At 42.9% G+C, this 21,719-nt stretch overlaps 3 protein-coding genes across 13 annotated transcripts in view; 1 reads left to right on the forward strand and 2 right to left on the reverse strand.

The window, feature by feature from the left end:
* bcl9 (BCL9 transcription coactivator) overlaps positions 1 to 2,559 on the forward strand; it is a 28,624-nt gene extending 26,065 nt beyond the window's left edge. For all 3 annotated transcript variants that reach the window (XM_040005395.1, XM_040005394.1, XM_040005396.1), the window contains exon 10: positions 22 to 2,559. In XM_040005395.1, coding sequence (XP_039861329.1) covers positions 22 to 1,064 — 1,043 coding nt within the window. In that variant the 3' untranslated portion in view covers positions 1,065 to 2,559. The remainder of the gene's footprint in view (positions 1 to 21) is intronic.
* Positions 2,560 to 3,439: 880 nt separating this feature from the next.
* Positions 3,440 to 9,045, reverse strand: acp6 (acid phosphatase 6, lysophosphatidic). Of its 7 annotated transcripts, none has more exons than XM_040005397.1 (12): positions 8,928 to 9,045; positions 8,434 to 8,503; positions 7,819 to 8,044; positions 7,601 to 7,729; positions 6,920 to 7,050; positions 6,660 to 6,739; positions 6,468 to 6,555; positions 6,163 to 6,295; positions 5,628 to 5,728; positions 5,423 to 5,515; positions 5,181 to 5,346; positions 3,440 to 5,077 (listed from the first exon to the last, which is right to left on the reverse strand). In XM_040005397.1, the coding sequence occupies exons 3-12, from the start codon at positions 8,035 to 8,037 to the stop codon at positions 4,943 to 4,945; spliced, it is 1,275 nt and encodes a 424-aa protein (XP_039861331.1). In that variant the 5' UTR covers positions 8,038 to 8,044; positions 8,434 to 8,503; positions 8,928 to 9,045; the 3' UTR covers positions 3,440 to 4,942. The 7 variants fall into 7 exon arrangements, with proteins under 7 accessions (XP_039861331.1, XP_039861334.1, XP_039861338.1 ...); XM_040005400.1 differs by having other exon boundaries at positions 8,911 to 9,032; XM_040005404.1 differs by having other exon boundaries at positions 8,886 to 8,998.
* A 2,038-nt stretch (positions 9,046 to 11,083) lies between these two features.
* Positions 11,084 to 20,811, reverse strand: gja5a (gap junction protein, alpha 5a). Of its 3 annotated transcripts, none has more exons than XM_040005407.1 (2): positions 19,414 to 20,811; positions 11,084 to 13,439 (listed from the first exon to the last, which is right to left on the reverse strand). In XM_040005407.1, the coding sequence occupies exon 2, from the start codon at positions 13,337 to 13,339 to the stop codon at positions 12,188 to 12,190; it is 1,152 nt and encodes a 383-aa protein (XP_039861341.1). In that variant the 5' UTR covers positions 13,340 to 13,439; positions 19,414 to 20,811; the 3' UTR covers positions 11,084 to 12,187. The 3 variants fall into 3 exon arrangements, with proteins under 3 accessions (XP_039861341.1, XP_039861340.1, XP_039861342.1); XM_040005406.1 differs by having other exon boundaries at positions 19,418 to 20,810; XM_040005408.1 differs by lacking the exon at positions 19,414 to 20,811 and adding an exon at positions 14,668 to 19,407.
* Between the last annotated feature and the right edge of the window lie 908 nt (positions 20,812 to 21,719).

Here is a 21,719-nt window from a genome sequence, read left to right on the forward strand (position 1 = left end):
TAATTTCTTTTTGACTTATAGGTATGGCAATGAATCACCAAGGCAATCCACGTATGATGGGACCTGGAAATGCTGGACCTATGCCTGCCCTCAGCCCTCTAGGTATGAATCCAATGGGATCCCAGCCTCTCTCACATGGCATGCCCCCACAGATGCCCTCTCCCAATGCCCCAAATATGGGCCCAGGCATGATGCCTCATGGTATGATGATACCACCAAATCCTCAAGACCCTGGTATGGCCAACCCTCAAATGATGCCACAGGGACGCATGGGTTACCCTCACCGGGGCCAGGGATACCCCCTAACCCAGTCACCTTCCCAGCAAGGCCCTTTCTCTCCGCACAATGGTCCTGGTCCCCAAGGCTTCCCTGGCCATCCTATGGGTTTCCAGGGAGAGGGAGGACCTATGGGAGGACGGATGGGGAATATGTCTCATGGGGGAGGGGCTGATGGGGTTATGTGCAAACCCAATACCCCTGGTGGGCCAGAGTTCAATAACATGCAAGGTGGATTCAGTGACGCAGACCTTCATGAGGTAATGCGGCCGGGAGCTTCTGGTATTCCCGAGTTTGACCTGTCCAGGATAATCCCTTCAGAGAAGCCCAGTCAGACTCTGTCTTACTACCCTCGAGGTGGAGGAGACAACCCCGGGGGGAAACCGCCACACCCTTCTGGCTTTCCCATGCAGAGCATGATGGGTGACGGCCCACCAAGGATGGGGATGCCAATGCAGGGGATGGGGGGAATGTCAGGGGGACCTGGTCCTGGGGGAATGGGCCCTCAAGACATGCCGATGGGCAACCCTGGCCACAATTCAATGCGGCCACCGGGATTCATGGGCCAAGGCATGATGGGCCCTCAGCACCGGATGATGTCTCCTGGGGGCCCAGGAGGGATGATTCAGGGGAGACAAATGGCCCACCCAGGTCCTGGAGGCTCACCTAACATGATGATGTCACTGCAGGGCATGGGCGGCCCCCCGCAGCAGACAATGATGATGGGGGCTCAGATGAGGCCTCGTGACATGGACATGGGCTTCAGTCCGGGCCCTGGAATGTTCTAATCCAACAGAAACATTGTATCTAGAATGTTCTTGGACAATACACAAGGAAGGAGTAATGATATCGGACTCCGGAGAGTATTCATTAAACTGATGGACTCGAGTAAAGGAGGTAAAATATGAACGAGATAGCGTACCCAGAAAATGAGCAGAGTGGAGATAACCAGTCACCTGGTAATGTCCTGTGTGAACTATTCCGGCGGAGACTGTGACAGGGCCGCATTGGAGTACTTTTGCCACAAGAACATTTAATTTTGACTCATGAACTTCAGAATGTATGGGATTGTTGTGGTCACACAGTTTTGCAAAACTGTTCATGTGGGGGGGGTTTTGGGTTGGTTTTTTTTGGTTTGTTTGTTTTTGGGGTTTTTTGATTATCTGACTGTAAAGATGACTTCGACATCAAAGAGGAATCAAACCTAACTAAAAGTCAGCGTGGAGATGCTACAGTATATGTCTACTTTTTTGAAATTAAAAAAACAAAACAAAAAAACAAATTTGTCGCGAAAGTGGTATGGAACAAGAGAAAGGAAAGAAGAATTTGTGCTTTGTGAAGACTTTAGTGGAAATCCATCTTGTCTCTCGCTCCATTGTTTTGACTGTATCTGTACAGTATATACGTGAGAGTGCGTTGGCGTGCTTGACCGAATGTGCGTTTGTGTGGTATGTATGTATGTGTCTGTATGTATAGGCATTCTATCAGTGACCTCTCAACTCCTCTTACCAAGCTTTCATTGGGGGAGGAACGTCCCCCTAAAAATACTGTACTGTTTACCATTGGTGGGCTATTCAAATTTTAGTCTATTTTAATTTTCTTTGTAACTCCAGTGTATAACAAACCAAACTATGACCTCATTAAGATAATAGTATTATTAAAAAAGCACAAACATGGACCATCTGCAGAAAGCGTCTTCTTTCTCTATTTTTACCATTGAGAGCAAACACATTTTAAGTGTGAGGATCCTGGCAGCTTTGCCGCACCATGATAATCTCCAGTCCATTTCAAGTTGTAGATGACATTTGACTCTGTGCTCCAAAACTTTCAGGACTTCCTACGCTCGCCAGCGTGAATACTATTGCTAATACCCAGATGTGCTGTGTTCTTCTTGTTCCTGTTGTGTTCCTGTTTTGTTTTGACTCTCTTGTTGACTCTGGGTAATGATCATTCCCACAGCAATAATCTCCCGATGGTCAGCAGAATAGGACAGGAGTGGCTGTACGCCGCAGCAGGTATGCCAGGTATTATAGAACTAGAGCTAGGTAGATCTGGTATAAAAAATTTAAACAGATAAAATAATTTTTTTTTTTTTTAGTAAGGCAGGTGTGGTGTCCGGAGTGAGACACAGAAATGTAAACACGTACTGCTTACCATCCAGTTGACTTCTTCTCTTTTCTCTATTGTATAAGCTTGTCATGTGTTTCTCCATTGGCTTTGGTGCAGAATAGCCTACCAGGGCTGTGGTGATGGACTACAAATAAAAGATATTCTTTTGTTATATACATGTCTATGGAGTGTGTGTGTGTGCGCACACGTGTGTATGTTTCCACAGAGGAGTCTTTACTATTTCACTTACAAGGACTAGTTACACGTCTTTGTCTTGTACATACTCATACCAGCTTACCAACATTCTGCTACAAGAAGTGCAAGTCATATTAAGGAGCAGCGTTGATATGCCATTTTATCAGGAGGTACTAAGTGAGACTATTTTCAGAGGACACCACACTTCTAAAATAGATTCAAGCTTGTTGAAGCGTTCAAATGCTTCTCCACTAGCTTCAGAAGAGGCCTTGAGGTTTTTCTAACCTGTATTTTAAAAGTTTCATTTGGCCTGTGGGAATAGTTCAGAGCCTCTCGCAAGATGTGAGCTTACAGGGGGGAGAAAAAAAAAAAAAGACTCCATATTGATTAAAATCTGTATTCATGTCACACCAAACCAAAATAAATCTTTACATTTTGAGTGGCAGGTCATGGGAACCTCCCACAGATGAGGTACAAGGTGTGTTTCTGGAAAAGCGCAACACTTGGGTCCGTGTGATTCAAGCATGCATTGCACTGTGGTCTCACAAGGAGGCAAAATGTTGCATTCAAAACATGTAGTAGAATAAGTGTTCTAACACAGTCTCTACACACCTTTCTAAACACTTGATCCAGTACATTAAACTATACTTCCCTGAAGAATGATTGAAATGAATATGGTTCTAGGTTCTTTTTTTTTTTTAAGTAGCAGTGATCCAAAATCCGATCCCCTCTCGTTGGACACGAGACATGCTGGTAAAAGTTTGGCATGACTTGTCTGAGGTTCGCTTTGTCAAAGTCTCCTGCTACAATGAGGGCTGCGCCCGGGTCCAAATATGATGAATACAGTTGGGAGCGCAACTGATTTGATGGAATAATTTAATCAGCAATCAGACACAGGCCACATAATACAAACCTGTCCATATATCAGTGTGATGCATAACTGCAGTAGTTGTTTAAAAGTGTAAAGGAAAGGTTGAGAATGCTGTTGGAGATGTTAACAAACACCACCCCAAAAAGAGGAAAAACAACAAATTTATCCTATGAATAAATATCAGTGCTAGACTAAAGCCTGATGTAATACATTCCAATGTGCCATAAAGGCCTCATTTCTAAGTTAATTAAAAACACAAACCACATCATTTTACTGACTGAGATGTCCCCTAGTTGCAAAAAACATTTTCTTTGCAGCATTCACATATGCTTTATATTTTCCCAGTGCAGCAAATACTTGCAACCATAAAGAATCCCAAACAAATGTAAACTTTACTCCTGTTCAGGTGAGTTACCAGTTTATTCTTAAAAACGAAGCTAATTGTGGGGTTAACAATTAGAAAGTATAAAATAACTTCAGCCTTAATCAGTAAGCTTAACTTGCATTCAAATATAAAGCATCTATCACACTCTTCCACTTTGCACTCAGCTGTTATTGAACTAATCGTTTAACTTAATTTTAAAGGTTCTATATATCGGGTTTTTCATATAGCAGCAAAAAGCTATTCATACAGATGTAGTGGAGTGATGATGATCTTAGCAGAGGACGAAGCTGCAAGCCTCCTGCGTGTTATAAAATGAGTTTCTTTGTTCTTTGTTTTTGTAGCCACATGTGCGTTTGTGTATGAGTCCCTCCCTTTGAAAATGTTTGTCCTCCCTGCATTTATAAAGAGACAGAATGCAGTTCAGAGTATTCACATGGTGCCCCACCCCCACAAAGAGCACAAACAGAAGAGGCAGGGGAAGTCAAGGTAATGTTACTACAGTTTATGACATTACCAAGCGCAATAAAAGCACCCCATCAATTGTTAGTCCATCTAAGATGTCAACAAAATCTGTGTGTGTGTGTGTGTGTTTTTTTTTTTGTTTTTTTTTTTAAAACACACATCCAATCTGAATGCAGGACAAAAAATATGGGAAAAGTGCCGCTGATGGTGGGTGGGCATGCAGCATATCACAGCCATTTAATGGCTTTTACTGTGTTTGCATAGAGTGATGGTCGGGGCTGGATGCTTTTTGTTGGCTCACGTGTGCACAACCTTTCTGTTTGTAAATGAATTGCAGAGAGAAAGGGGGTGGGGGGGTGATTGCTTTGGTCTTAAGATGCCAGTGCTCTAGTGCACCATTCAGTGCTTCAAAATGTCATTTATAGCACCTTTAATGTGATTGCCATGGTAACAAGATGATGTTGACTCCTGAAAGCAAGCGGTGTAACCCGAAAGCTCTACAAAAGTGGCTGTACTCCAGCGTGCTCTGACAGTGAGATGATAATGACTGATGCCGGCTGGATGGAGAGAGGACTGAGGACGTTAAAAAGGCGTGATGCGTGCTGGCTGTCAGCGGTGTGCCGATGCGAAGGCTTGCTCAAGGTTCAGGGTTCGGTCGGGCCTACGGTTCTGTTGCAGTGCGAGTGGTAGTCTTCAGGGCTCAGCGAGTACGTGGAGAGGACCCGTTTGAACTCCTCCAAGGGGCAGTAGACTGCACTACAACCCCCAATGAGTTGATCCTGCAGAAAGAAAAAGCAACTTGAGGTTATAGAAAGAAAAAAAAAAAAAAAATGCAATTTTTTTTTGTTTTTGCTCATCCTGCGACACATTCTCAGCTCCTACCTCGCCTACATATGACACTTTAACAAAGGCCTCATTAGTTTTCCGGTTCTGGTGCAGCTCCACAGTGAGATCAGCGGCATACGGTGGCCATCTCATGTCAAAAATCCCCAAAGCCAAGAGACAAGGAATCAGAGTGGTGTCATGTGCGGAGTACAAAAACACCTTCCTGTTCGAGAGAGCATTTCAAGAGTGAAGCATTTGAAGACCAACCAGAGTTATGTGTGAAATAATGCGCGTCCAACCTGCTTGGCTCTGATGAGGTGCCCTGTAGTTTCTCCTCGATGTTGTCCACCAACATGTGCAGGAGAGGTCCCACAGACAGCTGCAAGCTCTCTCTGCCACAGACAGCAAGAGAAAGGCAGCCTGTGAAGCTGAATGCACAAGTGGTAAATCTCAATCTGGCCTTTTAGATAAGCCCCTGGGACTGGTGACTTTGGTTAATCTGACCTCTTGCTGGGCTCGAAGATATGGCACATCATATCCACGGCTCTTTGCTCCACTTTATCCCTCCAGGTGTTGAGCACTTGAGGGCAGGGCAGGCCGTGTGTCTGTTAATGCAAAGGAACAAGTCGCAAGTCTTCAAAAAAAACTCCGTATAATTTCTGTTTAAATAGCATGAAGCTAAATGCATTGATTTCATTTGTCTGTGAGAATTAAATGACAACAGATAGACATCGACACCACCGCTGACTTTGACTAGTGAGAACCCTCCAGAAAAACTGCGGCTTCCTAGTCATTAAATGTGATTTCACCCTCTATTGTGACACATGGACACATGCTGTCAATCTTAATATCTGGGTTAATATCAGGCTGGATCTCAAGAAGATTAATGAACTCTGATGCTGAGTTTCATCTTACATAAGCAGCAGCTTGCGAGGTTGCGGCTTCCTGGCCACGTCTTTACAGTAAATCCTATGTAATTCTGATAGCTTGTGGCGAGAGCTGGCAAAAAGTCACATAAATCACAATGTGGCAGTGTCACCTCTCTGGCAACCATGTCATCCCTAATGAGGATGAAGTCAACTTTCTGGTGAGCAGCGATCCCCAGCTCGCTCTGGATGCTCTGCAGGTCTGCCGCGATGTCTGGCAGAGTGGTCGACTCTGCCCAGCGGTGGCTGCAAAGAACACACGCGGTGTCAGCCACAAAACACAGATACACCGTGACAACCTGTCACAGGCGCCTCAACTCTGCTCATAATGTTTCCACAGCACATTATTTCAAGGCTCCAGTAGGATGGTTTAGGCTTGATGGGACTCTATTGCTAGGAAAACACACTCTCTTCATACCCGCAAAGGATTTTAAGCATCTTGCATCCGTGATAGTTAGGATACAGGATTTCAGATTCGGCCTCCGATGTTAAAATAGGCACAATTGCTGCAAGTAGAACAGGAAATTGCAAAATAAATGAAAAATTAAATAAACAGATGAGATGAGACAGAAAAATGGGATAAGTAACATACTGCACATCTCCGCTCTACCTTTTTGTTTTTGCTGGAAGAGCCCTGCAACCAGGCACTTGGCAGACTCAATGGTCCTCACAATATTAGTGGAGCGCACGCTAGAAATAAGGAGGAAAAAAATAGGTCATGGAAGGCACCCAGTTCTAAAATAGTAAAAGCATTTAAACTCATATCCTTTGTACTTGCACTCATAAACCCAATCTATCAAAATGTCAGAGCACAGATATGAGGGTTTTTTTTTTTTCTCCTTGCTCCTCATTATGATTTGGACCACTTACTAGACCTCAGCTGGGTTAAATGTGGAAGTAAGGAAATCGCTTTCTTCAATGTATCTCCCCCTTAGTCTTTTGCCCAACTCATACAGCTGCTGCATGCCCAGTGTGGTCAGCTGACCAGGGAATGTGCCACCCTGCCAAACACAACAAACAGGATCAGGTTATATACCCACAGATGTGGCCGGGCAGACACACACCTGTGATCACATGCAGGAATCCGGGCTGGATGTGGTACAAGAATGGCCGGAGTCCATATTGGGGGATTTAGTTTTCTAAGCTAAATCCAGTCAAGTTAAACCTCTTTAGCAAAGCAGCTCTCAGCACAGGAAAGTAACAGCTCCACGGACACTGTGACTGGACACGATATGTCAATAGGAAGCTCTACGTACAGTTCAGCGGCGAGTGAGTGAGCCCAGGCCAGTGATTTCTGTAGTGGCACCTTTAAGCCACTAGATGGAGAAAAACTACATGAATTGAGGAGAGTAACAAGTGTGCTACACACATAAGGTCTATGGAAAGCCCAGAAGAAATGTGTTCAGACATTAACTTTGTCATACCACTAAAAGCAAAGCAGCATTATTAAGTTTATTCCATCATTTTCATAGTGAGAGTCAAAGTCAAGCCAGATGACAGCCAGCAGCCACATCACACCTATTTAAAAAAACAAAAAAGACAATGACTCACACTAAGTATGTTTTTCCGATAGCTGTCTTCTATAGGAGCCGGGGGCCTGGGGCCACCCTGAAGATCTGTCACTACATAGTCGATGCTGGTGTGCGGCGGTGGCTCCAAAAGCGTTGGCACCCACTGGGCCTTTGTTGAAAAAAAGAATTTGCAGTTTTTTTTCCATGTGTGAAACATCATTTTCTACAAAACATGCTCTTAACGGAAGACAGTTTTACCTCCATAATATCAGGTATTGACTTTAGGGGCGTTCGGGCGCCGTGCCGGAACAAGATCTGGACCAGCTTTAGCTCGTAAGGGGAATCAGCGTTTGTGTCAGCACGGTTGGAACCCGTAGCAGCCTTTTCCGGTTTAGTCTTCTGCTGTGACCACAGCATCGAGCCAAACGCCACGGACACCGACCCTAACGCAGCCGCTCCGCCCCAAAGTCCCCTCATGGCTGTGCTGTGAACAAAAGACACCAGCTGTCACCACAGAGCCACTGAGAGTGAGATAAAGCATATGCACAGGATCGAAACAGTCTGTGTCCCTTACATAAGAGATCGATTAGAAAGTTGGAATTTGATCTAAAAACTATTAAAGCTACCAAGTGCATGGTTTTAAGAGACTATGAAAACATACAAACATCCATTTAAAACTCTTTTAAACTAAATTATTTGGACATTCTGTTTGAACAACATCAGTTAATCAGCAGTCACAAATCCTCATCAGTCTTTCAATACAAAACTGTGAAAACTCAAAGGATTTCAAATAAACAAGACAAGAAAAGCAGCAAAAGCCTTTGTTAGGCCATTAAAATCAGTCTAACAGCTGTTTCTGCTCTTTTCACTAACCTGTGTTACCTGGTACAGTTAGACCTCCTGTCACGGTCAGGGATGTCAGAGATGATGATGGTGTGGCCAACTGTAACACATTGAGTAAAGCGGAAGTTGTCAAATCAACTGCATACCTGACGTTAAAAAAACACGAGAGAGAAAAAAAGTTGACGGTTTCTGATGGTGCAACACTGGTGCAATGAGCTCCCCAGGATGTGACGTTTTCCTCATTAAATGTTTATTTTTTTGTAACACTATCTAGTTCTGCCATAAAACTCAGATTATTAGCATTTCAACAGCACAGGGCACAGGTTAGGCAACAGGAACTCAGTGAAACACGTTACGAAAACAGAGCTAACCGAGGTGAACTCTAAACTAGCGAGGTGCAGCAGAGGGTAAAGTCCCTGCTGTCAGCCTCGATGCCAGTATCACCAAGGAAGATCACTGCTACCACACAGCCACAGCATTACCTACAGATACAGAATAAAGTGTTACCCTCGATTAAAACATACACGGCGTCCGGGAGATGACAAAATTCACTTCAGTCATTCAGCAACTAAGTTTCCGCCGGTACAGAGGCGCAAGTCATGTCGGTAACTGTAGGCCGGCAAATAATGCTTCAGAAGAAGCAAATAAGAGAGAGGTGAAGATTAAACTACATTTCCCGACATCCCCTCGGAGTACTGCCGCTCTTCTGTTTTTGTTTGGAGACTTGAAGGGGAGAACACCACCAAAGTACGCTACTCCCCTCTACAGGAAGAAACTGTATCTGCATTTCGAACTAAGAGGATTTGTTACTTTAATCTATTTTATAAAGTTATAGATCAAATATATTCGAATTTGGACAATTTGTTTATCCAAAAGAGAGGATTTTCTGAGCTTTTTTTGTTGTTGTAATCTTTATTTGCAAATGTACACTACTGTGCAAAAGTCTCGAGCAACCCAAGACATGACTTTTTCAAAAATATAACTTGAGATAAAAATGGATATGCAGTACATTACGGTAAAACAGAGTTTGTGGAGTTCAGACAAGCTTGAAAGTCAATATTTGCTATGACCACCTTTGTTCTAAAACACAGCCTGAACTCCCCCAGACAAGGTTTTCAGTCTACTTCTTGTGTAATTTGGCATACCTCAGCACCTTCTCTCTGTTTCCCTTCCTTAAAAACAGCTTCTTGACAGTCACCCTTTCACTGAGAGCATTTTTGATGAAGCTTCAGTGAACAGTAGATGAATAAAAAAGGGCCAGATGCATACTTCAGGTCCTGCGGCAGGGCTTTGCTGGAGTTTTTTTCTTGGTCAGTTGCAGGAAAATTAATGAAAAAAGCCTGGAGTTTTGTTGCTTAAGACTATTTAGAAAAAAATATAAGAATGTTCAGGTCCTTAAGGAAAATGTAAAGAAAAGAGGGCTGACCCTGATCTGGATCTCAGCCATCTTATGGCACAAACGTACTTATTCTATGTGTGTTATATCAACAAGTTTAGCTGTTTTTATTTCAGTAAAAGATATTAATACTTGTTTTTTGTCTGAATTTCCCCCCAGTTTTTCCTTCTAACTACAGCATGTAAATCTATTAAATTAAATTTCCGAAAGTCTTAAGCAGAACTGCAGAAAAAAAACAAGAAACATGCCCCATTTATATTTATATAAGATCTTTAAAAAGAAGACTTTTTTTCAGGAATTAACTTTTTTTAAAAAAAAGATGTGAGTCACGCATTCACGTAGAGATACCTAACGCATGACTTGCTCACGAATTCCAGTCACACTGAAGGGACCTTCATCTTCCATGTTGCCAGAGTCCTCTTAATCATTACTGAATCATAACTCAAGTAAAGCAAAATCTCCTTGGGCTTACTCTTGTTTGGAAAGAGGTCTTAAAAGGACACCATTTGGAAAAGATATATAACACTTAATAGTTTTCACTGTAGAGTAACTTATAAACTTCCTTGTAGGTTTTACATTTGTATTAATTTTAGTTTGATGCTTAGTCTCGTGTTTGTCTTTCTTTAATGTATGACCATTTATATCCTTTTAAGCTGATTCTGGTTCTTGCACAATTTTCAAACTATTTTTTAAAAATGAATCCTTTAGAAAAGAAGACAGGAAAACATTTTATTAAGCAGTAAATGTGCTATCACCATCCTGGTCTAACTCAGAATACACAAATATCTCTGTGAAGCTCAATCTCAGAAAGCACTGAGGTTCCACAGAAATAAAAATAATACAAAAGCAACAAGGATTTTCCAATTCAGCTTCAGCATGTGGCAGATTAAGCTGGATACCAGACCTCAGCGTCCTGGCAGAAATGGCGAGACAGTCTCTGTTTGTGTAAACATTGCTCATCTTCCACAATCTGTCTCCTGCAGGTCCTTTGTGAGGACGGCAAACAGAAAGTCGCTGCAGCAATGGTACAGTGATTCAGAAATGCTGGAGACTCTTCATCTTTGTTCGGATCTGGAAATTGCATCACTTTGTCTTGATTTCAGCATTTCTGCATTGAGCACGTTATTTAAATGTTAGTTGTTCTAAATGTTCATCTTGTGCAATTCTAACAGTTTAGTGTGTGCATATTTACATATACTAAAGTCTTTCTATGTTCATATGACAGACAAATCAAAGGCAAGTGTTGTACAGCACTGAATAAATCACACGCTGAGAACAACAGAGCAGATTGTACAGCTGATGATTTATTTATTTGTTGTGGGTTTGCGATGACAGTTATTGCATAAATGTGTGTGTGAAATAACCAAAGACTGCAGTGGATGTACAGCAGGATGGACAGTTCTTCAAATATTATGCTATGTTTATGTACATATACATGTATATATTTTTAAAAAATCATCTTCCACTTGTAAAGACGTATATTCACAACATGGTTATGAACTACCCGCACAGTTACTGTGCTACAAGAACAATACATTCAAAGACACCAACCGACTCACACATTTCTTAGGAACACACTTTTAACACAATGGCTCCGGGAGAGAAAAGGGGAAACGCTAGTGCATTGTTGCCACCTAGTGGCTGAATCCATTCATAACAACATCCAAGCAGGACCGCTTGCTTTTTCTTTGAGGGACCTTCAAAAAGAAAATCCTGTAAAAGGCTACATTCTCTCCTTTCTGTGCACAGAAGACTTCTGACTAGTATAGGACTGACTTCACTGACAGGCTTTGAGATTGCAGTGCTATTATTTCCGAGTTACGTTTTTATGTTTGCCTGCAGGTATAGTACAATCAGGTCAACAAGTGGTTTAAATGACAGTCTCCACCGTGGCTTTTAAATAATTACAAAAACAATGTCATAAGGAAATAGATATTTCTGACGCTTGATAAGGCACTTTATCGAAGAGCTTCACAGTTTCTAGCATACTGCGATCTTGTCTATTTATTGCAAATCTTTTTTTCTTTTTTTTTTTTTGCATTTGTGTGTGACAAAAATCAGCTAATCTGTAGTTAACTGGTTTAAAATGAAAGAACTCTCTACTCCTGATGTGCAATAGTCAGGTGTCAAACCTGTTACTCTGTTCTCATTATTCTCCTTTACAGCTTGTTTTGCAGTTTTTTTTTAGAGCTCTAGGACACAAAGCTCACACAAGTCAAGTTCACATTATCCACTCATCACATGTGCTCAAGTGTCAGGCCTTGGTGCTACAGTTCATAGTTAGCCTCAGCTCATGCCTCCATCACAGAGATCTATCTCCCAGACACACATTACTTCCGAAGGTCCAGCCCTTCTCCCTCTCTTCCTCATCCACCACACTTTGTGAATTTATACTGCCAGGTCATCTTGGCGAGCCCTGCTGCTGGTCCCGCTGGTCTTGCTCAGGCGCCGTTTGTCCTTCAAGTACACTGAGTGTAGCAGAGGCAATGGCGAGCAGTTATTGGGCATGCCTGTTGGTACCTGGTTGTATCTCATCCTGAGGAAGTCTTCATCATCCTCCAGGTTGTCGCAGCTACGATGTCGCTCAGTTGCCAGATTGGCTGAGTTCTGCTGCAGCGCCATTCTGGTGTTGAAGGGATGAGAGGCCATGGAGGTCATGCGGTTTATGGAGGCGGGGGCTGTCAGGCACTGGTTGAAGTCAGGAGGTGGGGTGCAGGAGACTGATGGTTGTGGTGAGTTGTTGGACTCCAAGGCTGCAGACACCGCTACCGTCACAGCTCTCTGCTTGCTCTTTTGCATCATCTTTTTGTGTATGCACTTCTTGATGCTCTTCCAGCCGAGATGGTAGAGCTCCAACACAGAGAGCAGCAGAGAAACGCCGGCCACCACCAGCATGAAGACGATGAAGACATTCTTCTCCGTGGGCCGTGACATGTAGCAGTTAACCGGATTGGGACAGGGCAATTCCTTGCATAGGTACAACGCATCGAGGAACACCCCATAGATAAGATACTGCACCACAATGAAAGTCACCTCCATCATTGTACGGATTAAAATGCTCAGGACGTAGGTCCGCAGCAGCGCCCCTTTTAGGCGAACTCTGCCACTCCCGTCAGCAACCACCTCCTTTCCGCTCTCCTTCTGCTGGAGGTACTCCTTCTCCCCCTCCAGGTCTCCTCCCTCTTCACCTCTCGCCTCTCTCTCCTCCTGCTCCCTCTTTCGCCGCTTCTCCTCCCTGCGCACTGTGTGCATGGCGTGGCCCATATAGATGAGGGAGGGCGTAGAGACAAAGACAATCTGCAGCACCCAGTAGCGGATGTGTGCGATGGGGAAGGCCCTGTCGTAGCACACATTGGTGCAACCTGGTTGCTGGGTGTCACAGAGGAAATCGCTCTGCTCGTCCCCCCACGAGGACTCTGCCGCCGTGCCCAGCACCAGGATACGAAAGATGAAGAGGATGGTGAGCCAAATCTTTCCGACCGAAGTGGAGTGTTCCTGGACTTCCTCTAGGAAATTCCCCAGGAGGGTCCAGTCCCCCATCACTACTCACGGCCTGGGCGCACACCTGAAGCACAAAGAGCTGGTAGGAACAACGGGGAAGGTGAAAAGAGGGTGCACCGGAGGGGGAAAGGGGGAGTTTCTGAGGTGGAGGATGAATAGAGTGGAAGAGGAGGGGGAAAAGGGGAAAAGAGAAATACAAGCAGACAATCAGTGACAGCTGTAGATCATCTGCATTCCCGCTGATGGGAATGACCTGGTGTATGAGTGGCATTGTATGGCATAAAAATAGCCTCTCTGCCTGTGAATCGCTTTGGGGCTGGATACTGTGACATGAGAACAGCCATTTTTTCCCCTGAGAGACAGACGAAGGAGAAGAAATTTGGTAGCCATGCAAAAGAAAATAATAATATTATTATTAAACATTAGATTATGTGTGTTTACATTCCCTCTTGTCCTGTTCCAAATTATTAAAACAGATTAAATTGCAGACAGCGAAACACGCCTCCATCAAAGGGGCGAGTCAGCACAGAAAGACTTTTGCCCTTTTTCAGTGCTGTGACCTGGCCTGAGCTGGACATTTCCCATTTCCCCCCGTGGCACACCACTCACAATTTCAGTGCAATGGCTTAGATGGCCACTGTCCTCCCTTGCTGGGATGAAACCCTCCTTCAGATTCCAGTCTCCATCTATCTGGAGGTGTCAGTCAGACTGCTTCTTCTTCTTCTTCTCTTTTTTTTTTTTTGTTTCAAACTAATCTCTTGACTTAAGCATTATTGAGAGTCTGGGTAAGATCCAAACATGGCAGTGACAGGCTGGGAAGTCTCAGCTGAGAATGACCCTATAAGGCGGTTTACTAGACAGCTTTATGGGTGACACAGATGACCGCCATCATGGAGGGGTTAAGAAAACCTGTCAAACTGGATCAAGTGGTGACTTCTAACATTTATGGGCTGAATATGCATGTAGCTACTTTTAGCTTTTACTACGCAATTAAGAAATAAAAGCCGGTTAAAACACCTCAGAAAGAAAAAAGGGCTGAAGGTCACAGGTCAACAGGTTTTTCCAACGCGTCACGCATTTGAAGTTAATGCTCTGTTTGGTGGTGTAGCAGAACATGTAGACATTACTCTAAAGGAGCCAAAAGCCAAATATACTTTCATGGAAGGAAATTATATACAGTATAATCCCTTCAAGCAAAGTAAGTAAGTAAGCAAAAATTTATTTATACAGCACCTTTCAAGATAAAGTGCTTCACAATAAAATGCCAGAACATAAAACTAAAAGTTAACCAAGCACAAGTCTAAAGAGAGAGAGAGAAAAAGAGAGGTACAAAAGCCACAGGGGATGTTAATATGATTTCTTACCACCTCTCATCTCTTCCTGAAGGAAATCCTTGAGCAGCTGTTTCCATAGCAAATAGCTGTTTGGTCCACAGTGCAAGGTTTTGAATCGACTGGCTAACACTGACTCTGGTTATGTGTGACAGCGAGATATGGTCTAAATGACCATGACCATCTGTCTCGCCCCCTCCCTCTCTGTCTCTATGAAGTATATATATGGCAATAAGATGGAAAATCAGGGCATTGTGCTCCGTATCTCTACAGCACAGAGTGGTAGAAAACAAAACACCAGTATGACAACATTTTGGAAAAGAAACGTTTAACCTCCATCCACAGCCCAAGGCTGACAAGCCAATGCGCAGCACAGGAAAACTGCGTTGTGCTATTTTTCCAGCATACATCTGACACCTTGGATAACTGGACAGCAGCTGGCCCAGAGCCTTAAACGGATAAAAAGCTCACGATCTTTACTGGAAGTAAATCGCAAACAGCCGCAGAGTTGAGGAAGTGACTGAGAATCCAGCCAGCACAATGCCAGGAGACCGCACATTATAACAGCCACGCTCTTATCAGCTGATACTGACAACAAACCTGTGCAAACCTGGGTAACAATGCATTTCCCCCTGGGCTATGACAAACTGTGTGACAATCTCTTGCTGGTTTGCATGTGTCATTTTCTAAATGAATCCCAGATTCGAGCCGTGAGCGTAGAAGAGATCCAGAACAAGTCATTTTGTAAAATGATGTTCTTTAAGAGGATACATGTTTTTAATGAGTTTTGCTTTTTAAAGGGAGATTAGGTGAAGACTGATTGTTCCCTAATCTATTTGTACAATGGTACAGTGGTATTCAGACTCTCACACAGTTTCTTAATTTAATGCAATATTAGTTTCAAGGCTGCCAAAGTTCCCCCGTGGTTCTAAAGCTGTGCACCATTTAGATGCTGATATCTTGTAAGCAGGATTTGATTGCGTAAACTGCCTCTTTTAGAAAGGACTCATAGTCCGTCAGTCTGGGCACATGGTGTACATACACAGCGATGAGAAAGGAAGGCAAAGCAGAATTCAGAACAAGTGGAGTGAGGCTGTTTTCTTGGCTACGGTCTCCTTCCCTCGAATACCTCTTCCTGCTCTCGGAGGAAGCAATCTCAAACAATATGATTTCCTGTGGACAGCAGGAGCAAGACATTGAAATGAGCAGAAGGTGAAAGGGGTGGAGGTCAGAGACGAGCTGCTCCTATGAACCGTTTCTGTCAAAGTGCCTTTTACTGCCACTGGTTGTCGATCACACCTGTGCTGCAGGGATTTACTGTGATCCACTGTGCCCTTTTCTGAACAGTGCGCTTTGCCTGTGCACCATCACAGCTGTCAGGTCTGTTTATAATCTCAGTGGTATTGTAATGGAGGAGTAATGGAGAATCTAGTTATGTTGTATTCAAAATAGCAAAGTGCGTAAATGCAACATTACGTATCCCTGACTTATTTCCTTTGACGCTGATCGAAGTGCCTGAAGGAAAAACGATGATGTTTCAGCACTGCAAGGTCAACTCAAACCGGGCTCACAGTGTGCAGCCTTATTGTAATTTCCAGTCAGAACATCAGTCAGGCAGCTGAGACAAGTTAAGAGAAAAGCAGCAGCTACTTCACTGAGAGGTGATGGCTGCTGCTGTGACTCACTGTAGACCAACAGGAAAAATGTTGTGTGTTTTCTCTGCCTTGTAACTCAACAATAAATCCCGCAGTCTGTAAGAAGCACATCAGCGGTGCCAGAGGGCGGTGGAGCTTGTTTAAGAACCAGTGAGGCTGGTGGCAAGGCCCGAGGCTAGGGAAATCTTACAGGAACACGAAGCTATGTTTGTATTGCTATAAATTTATGCCCACCAGAGTCACCTTGTGTCATAACACAAAAGAGACATAGGCACATTCCCTCAGTTGTGGTTTCTAAATCTTAGACAATAAAATCCTTTTGATGATATTTTACTGATGAGCTTTATAAACTACACACTCTTTTTCCAACTCCCCCTCAGCCTGCAGTGTATCCACAGCCCGGTAACAACAGGGGGCAGGGTTGATTTAAACTTTCCTTCAGTGATGTGCACCTTTCAGCACTAAGCCGTGTTTGACAGACTCCGGATGCTCTCAGGGGATCAGGATACACTGGTTGATCTGCGCTGTCATCACAAGCACACAGACAGTAACGTGGTGAGTTATACACTTTCCTGGCTCGCTTCCCTCTGATGGGGCATTGTTTAGACTACCATCAGTGGAGGAAAACGTATGTTGTGCATTAAGAACAATCGTGTTATTCGTGTCTGAAAGGATTTGCTGAAGAGATCAGGAAAAGTCATTTCTTTCCTACGGAAGGACAAATTTGGCCTAATTGTATTTTGGAGTTACCAGCATACAAAACCCTGTTAACTGAATAGCCAAACTAGGGAAGAAAATGGTCATGTGCGTTATTTGAAGATATTTAATCGGCAGCTATAAGGCCTGATGCATTTGTAAAGCCTCTGTAATGAGCTGCATGCGCTAAGATGCTTTTTTAGTGACAGAAATGTGATCAGCGCTGGGAAAAAACAAAACAATCCATAACGCTGCATAGATTACTGCAGGAAAAAGTTAAATAAACAGCAAGACACTAATGTTGCACATTGTGTTTTAAGCACCTAATTGTTTTTACATGAACCAGAGTTGGGTTGTTATGCTTTTAATTCAATTTTAAATCTAAAAATTATGATATATTGTAGTGATATTCATCTCTATCACATCCTCTAACTAGGTATAGCATACAATAAAACTTTATTATCTGAAGTTTTTTTGACTCTTGTCACTATTTTACTCTATGACCTTGGGTGGGTTGTGTTGTGTTCCTCTCAATGAAACAGCCTCAGTATAGCTTTATTACAGAACCGCCATGTGTTAAAAACAGTACATACAAGTTTTCTGAGCTTATTTCAGTTAGATATCAATAGCATAGTGGATAAGGATATACAAGTTGAAGTCACTCACACTTGGTTATTTTTACTCTCTCGTACTATTTTTCCCAGTTACAATGCACACACGTATTTATTTTTCTAATGCTTGAACTTTAGCACGTCTCCAGAGTCAGTCCCAGTCCTGCAGCAGCTGTTTGGGTTAGGGACTTGTTCCTGAAATGCCAGGATTACAATCGAGGATGAGTGTGTTTAAGTTTAGCTATAGTGGCACGCTGGCTGGTGTTAGATTGGTGTAGGGTGACCTACAAAGTGGATCTGATTTGGCACGAGAGCGAGAATTCTTTGCTCTCATGTGAGTCACCTGTTGCCACTTCTTACAGACCCGCACGGGTCTGGGCTCCCATATATCAGTCACACCAGCAGAAGCCAGCAGGCCGATGTGCTGTCTGCTACCTTACATGGCTGTCTGGCTCTTCATCTACCCACTACTGTACACAGACCCACAGCCCTGTTATGATCTATTGTTGTGCTGCATATGGCATTACGCTGGAACCTTCAGGCCAGAAAGCTGCAAGGTGTTTCAGGGAGCAAAACAACCTCCTAACAAACTCCTGATCATGAAAAGCAGTTTTATCTATTTTTATTTTGGTGTTTACTTATTTGAAGACAGTCTATATACTCAGTAATACACATACCATCCAGCCGTGGCATAGGGCACTGCTTTCAGATTAGCGAGCTGGTAATCTTTTATCTTTTACTGGCAGGTATTTAAACAAATCTCTTTTTTTATGATGGCAGAGGGAGTCTGGATTCACACTAAGCCATGCTAATGGCTACTTTTAAGTGTGGATGTATCAGCTGTTGGTGCTTCAATGTCAAACAGAGGAACACTGATACAGATTTAGGTTGAATATCCTGCTGAAATCACAGAGTAAGATTTTTGTTTGTTTGTTTGTTTGTTTGTTTTTTACTGAGCATCACATGAAGTTATAAATCTGTTATTTTGAAATATGAAGTCCTAAAAGTTCTTATTTCATACATAAAAACTGCACTTTGGGGGGAGTAAGTTAAAAAGAAATGTACAGTTCATCTTTGAAACAAATCCCTAAATAGTAAGTAAAGGAGAAAAAAACGCCCCAAACTGTATCATTACGACATTAAATACCGCCCGTGTATTTAAGAGGCCTCTTTGATTATGAAAGACTTGCTTATAATAGAGCAGTTGTGCTCCGTAGCACTGTTACTAAAGAATTTAAATGTCTTCCACCGTTGTTAAGGCATCAGCTCTTAGAAAGCCTGCTTGAACAAAAGAGTCCTTTAGTTTTTTGGGTTTTTTCGCCTGTATTTCTCTATGCACACTCAGAAGAGTAACTGGTATCTACAGGCAACTCATTAATTTGATTTTATCACTTCTCTGTAGAAGAACAGAAACTGTAAGGGTAAATTGTGCTAGCATTAAAGCAGAATTATCACGGCACAGGGATAACGATTTCTTAAAGTCTTCACTGAGTAGGTATGCATTGCTGGTGGCTCTGTGCTTTAGGTTCCCCCCAGTACTGTGCTTTGTTTGAGTATATTTGTCTTATATGAAAGCCATGAGGGAAGAAGAGCGAGACAAAAAGAGTTAACGTGAGTGGGTTGACAGCTGTACCTGCCGGGGAGGACAGGGGGTTTAACACAGACCAGGCCTCCCACTCCATCGTACCTCTCTTCAAGATATCATCACTCCCTTAAAGACTTCATCGCTGCTTTAGTAAGATGCTCGCAGCTTTTTACCAGACAGTCTGCATCATTTCACTGAAATTTCATTGAGTATTATTAGAGGCTTCTATGCTTACCCACCGTTCTGCTTTAGTGCCGATATTCGAGAAGCTGCTTTCAATCAGGCAGAGATGGTCCCTCAGAGGAACGAAGTCTTCCTTAAGTTAGCGGACAGATGGCAGGTGTAGATGCAGATGACCACAGCGCGATCGTAGGACCACCTTCTTGTGGACATCAGCAGAAGATGACTCTTGACGCCGGCATCTGAGCGTTGTGTCTTCCCACCACGAGCTGTTTGTCCACACAGGGGGCACGAGAAGAAAAAACAGGGCATCACGAGAGAGTGTTTCCCCCATGGACCTCCCTTCTCTTTCCCTCTCTCTCTCTCTCGCTTCCTCCTCCTCCATCTCCTCCTCTTCCTCTCCACACTCCCCCTTAATTCTTACATCCCTGGTGCTCTATTTTTTGCTGGGAAGCGTTCTCTGGAAGGGGAAGTTGAATTGTTTGTCTGGGATCAATGGCAATTCCTGTCAGAGTAAACTTCAAGACAGTTATTTACCGTGCGCCTCTTGGGTTTACTGCTGAGTTTTCTGTGTTCAGGGTGAAATTCCCACAGTGTGAGATGTAAACTGTAATGAGGTGCTTTTGACAGTGACTTGGGTATCCAGGTTCTGATCTTGTAAATCCAAATTATCTAGTGAAAATGGGATTAGCTTTAATTCAACGACCAACAACTTTACTCTAAGTTGCGTTTTCAGGAAACCAGTAAACACAGGAGAATCAAGATTTCGGTCAAAACACCGTACCTGCTTTGTTCACTTGTTCGTCTCAAGGTTTCCCTTCATCCCTCCTCAAAAGTCACACAGACCTGCAACCAGTTGGTAAAGTTTGGGATTGCAACAAAGAGTCACAAACAAAACCAAAATAGCTCATCCTCCTCTTCCCTTGTTTCCCTGTTTGCTGAATGTAATGTGAGTGTCAGCCGAGGACCCCCTGTACTGGCCTCTGCCTGCAGACACATGTTCTATTATATAACAGGAATCTTTCAGGTTTAATTCCTCCTTGTTGGAGGCCATTCCAACGGTTATAATGAAGTATTGAGAGCAAAAACACACAGGCAGATAACTTCCCTTCTCGCATGTCCTTAACGTGTTTCAGAAACATTCAGGTTTCCCACCACTTCACATTTCATTTTAAAAATAATACTAGGTCATTTAGGAAAATACATGTACTTTATGTGGAACTATACCCATTATGCAGTGTTAGCGTCATAGAAAATGTAACAGCAACACCAGACTGGTTAGCTTGGCTTCCAGGAAGTTACTGCACCTGGCCAGGAAATAATCTGCCTCGTACCCACGCCTATAACCACAACAGGGAGGAATGAAGATTAAACAGGTCCTGTAATCAGACGAGATGTTATTTGCTGGGAACAGAGAGGAGCTGCTGGGGACAATTTACAAGGTTTACCTGAACTTGGTTATTGATGAGAAGATTTTAATGTTAAATTTACAATAGGTCTACATACAGAGTTTTAAAGGTAATTTTTTGTGGGGTTTGTTATGTTGAATCAAGTTGTCGTCGTTTACTTCATAATAGTCTCTCACAAAGATTATGCAGCATATTGAAGAGCGGAGCTTTAACTCAAGGTATAAGAGGTACAACTACTGTACCAAAAATGTTGTGACTTTTAGTTTCTACTGGTAATTTAATTAAGAAGATACTTCAAAGCCTACAAAAGAAATTATTCTAAGTCAGATATCAACAATGAAGATTTGGCTTGCACCAGATTACACTGCCTAACTGTCTTTTTTAGCGATACTGAGGCCTTGAGGTCTTCAGCGCTGATGAGTGTCCAATAAAACTCTAAAAATGCTGGGAGCTAAAATTTTGTTTACTATTATGTACAAATTGTTTTTCTTTCCTAAACAACACCAGGTTCTGGAAAGAAAAGCAGATTTAACTTACAGAGTTACAGACCTTTTTTTTTTTTAAGCATTGTAGTCCAGTCTTCCTTTTTTGAAATGGTTTTAATGCTCTGTCTAATTGTCTCAAGATTCTGGGACAAAGAAAAACCCTTAATAAAAATGTCTATTCACAGACCACAGTAAAGTATTCCCATCAAACTTCTGCAACTGTATCTACTTTTTACACATTCAGAATAAACATGGGTATTTATCCATTTGATTATGTGGCACAAAAGACCCTTTTCAGGGTCTCAGGAGCCTATCCCAGCTGTCTTAGGGTACACCCTGGACAGGTTGCCAGTCTGTTGCAGGGCTAACACATAGACACAGACAACTATTTGCACCTATGGGCAATTTAGAGTTACCAATTAACCTATCCCTACTAAATGCATGCGATTGAACTGTGGGAGGGAGCA

Source organism: Simochromis diagramma, unplaced genomic scaffold (genome assembly GCF_900408965.1).
Source record: "Simochromis diagramma unplaced genomic scaffold, fSimDia1.1 OVJJ01000501.1, whole genome shotgun sequence".
Taxonomy (NCBI): Eukaryota; Metazoa; Chordata; class Actinopteri; order Cichliformes; family Cichlidae; genus Simochromis; species Simochromis diagramma.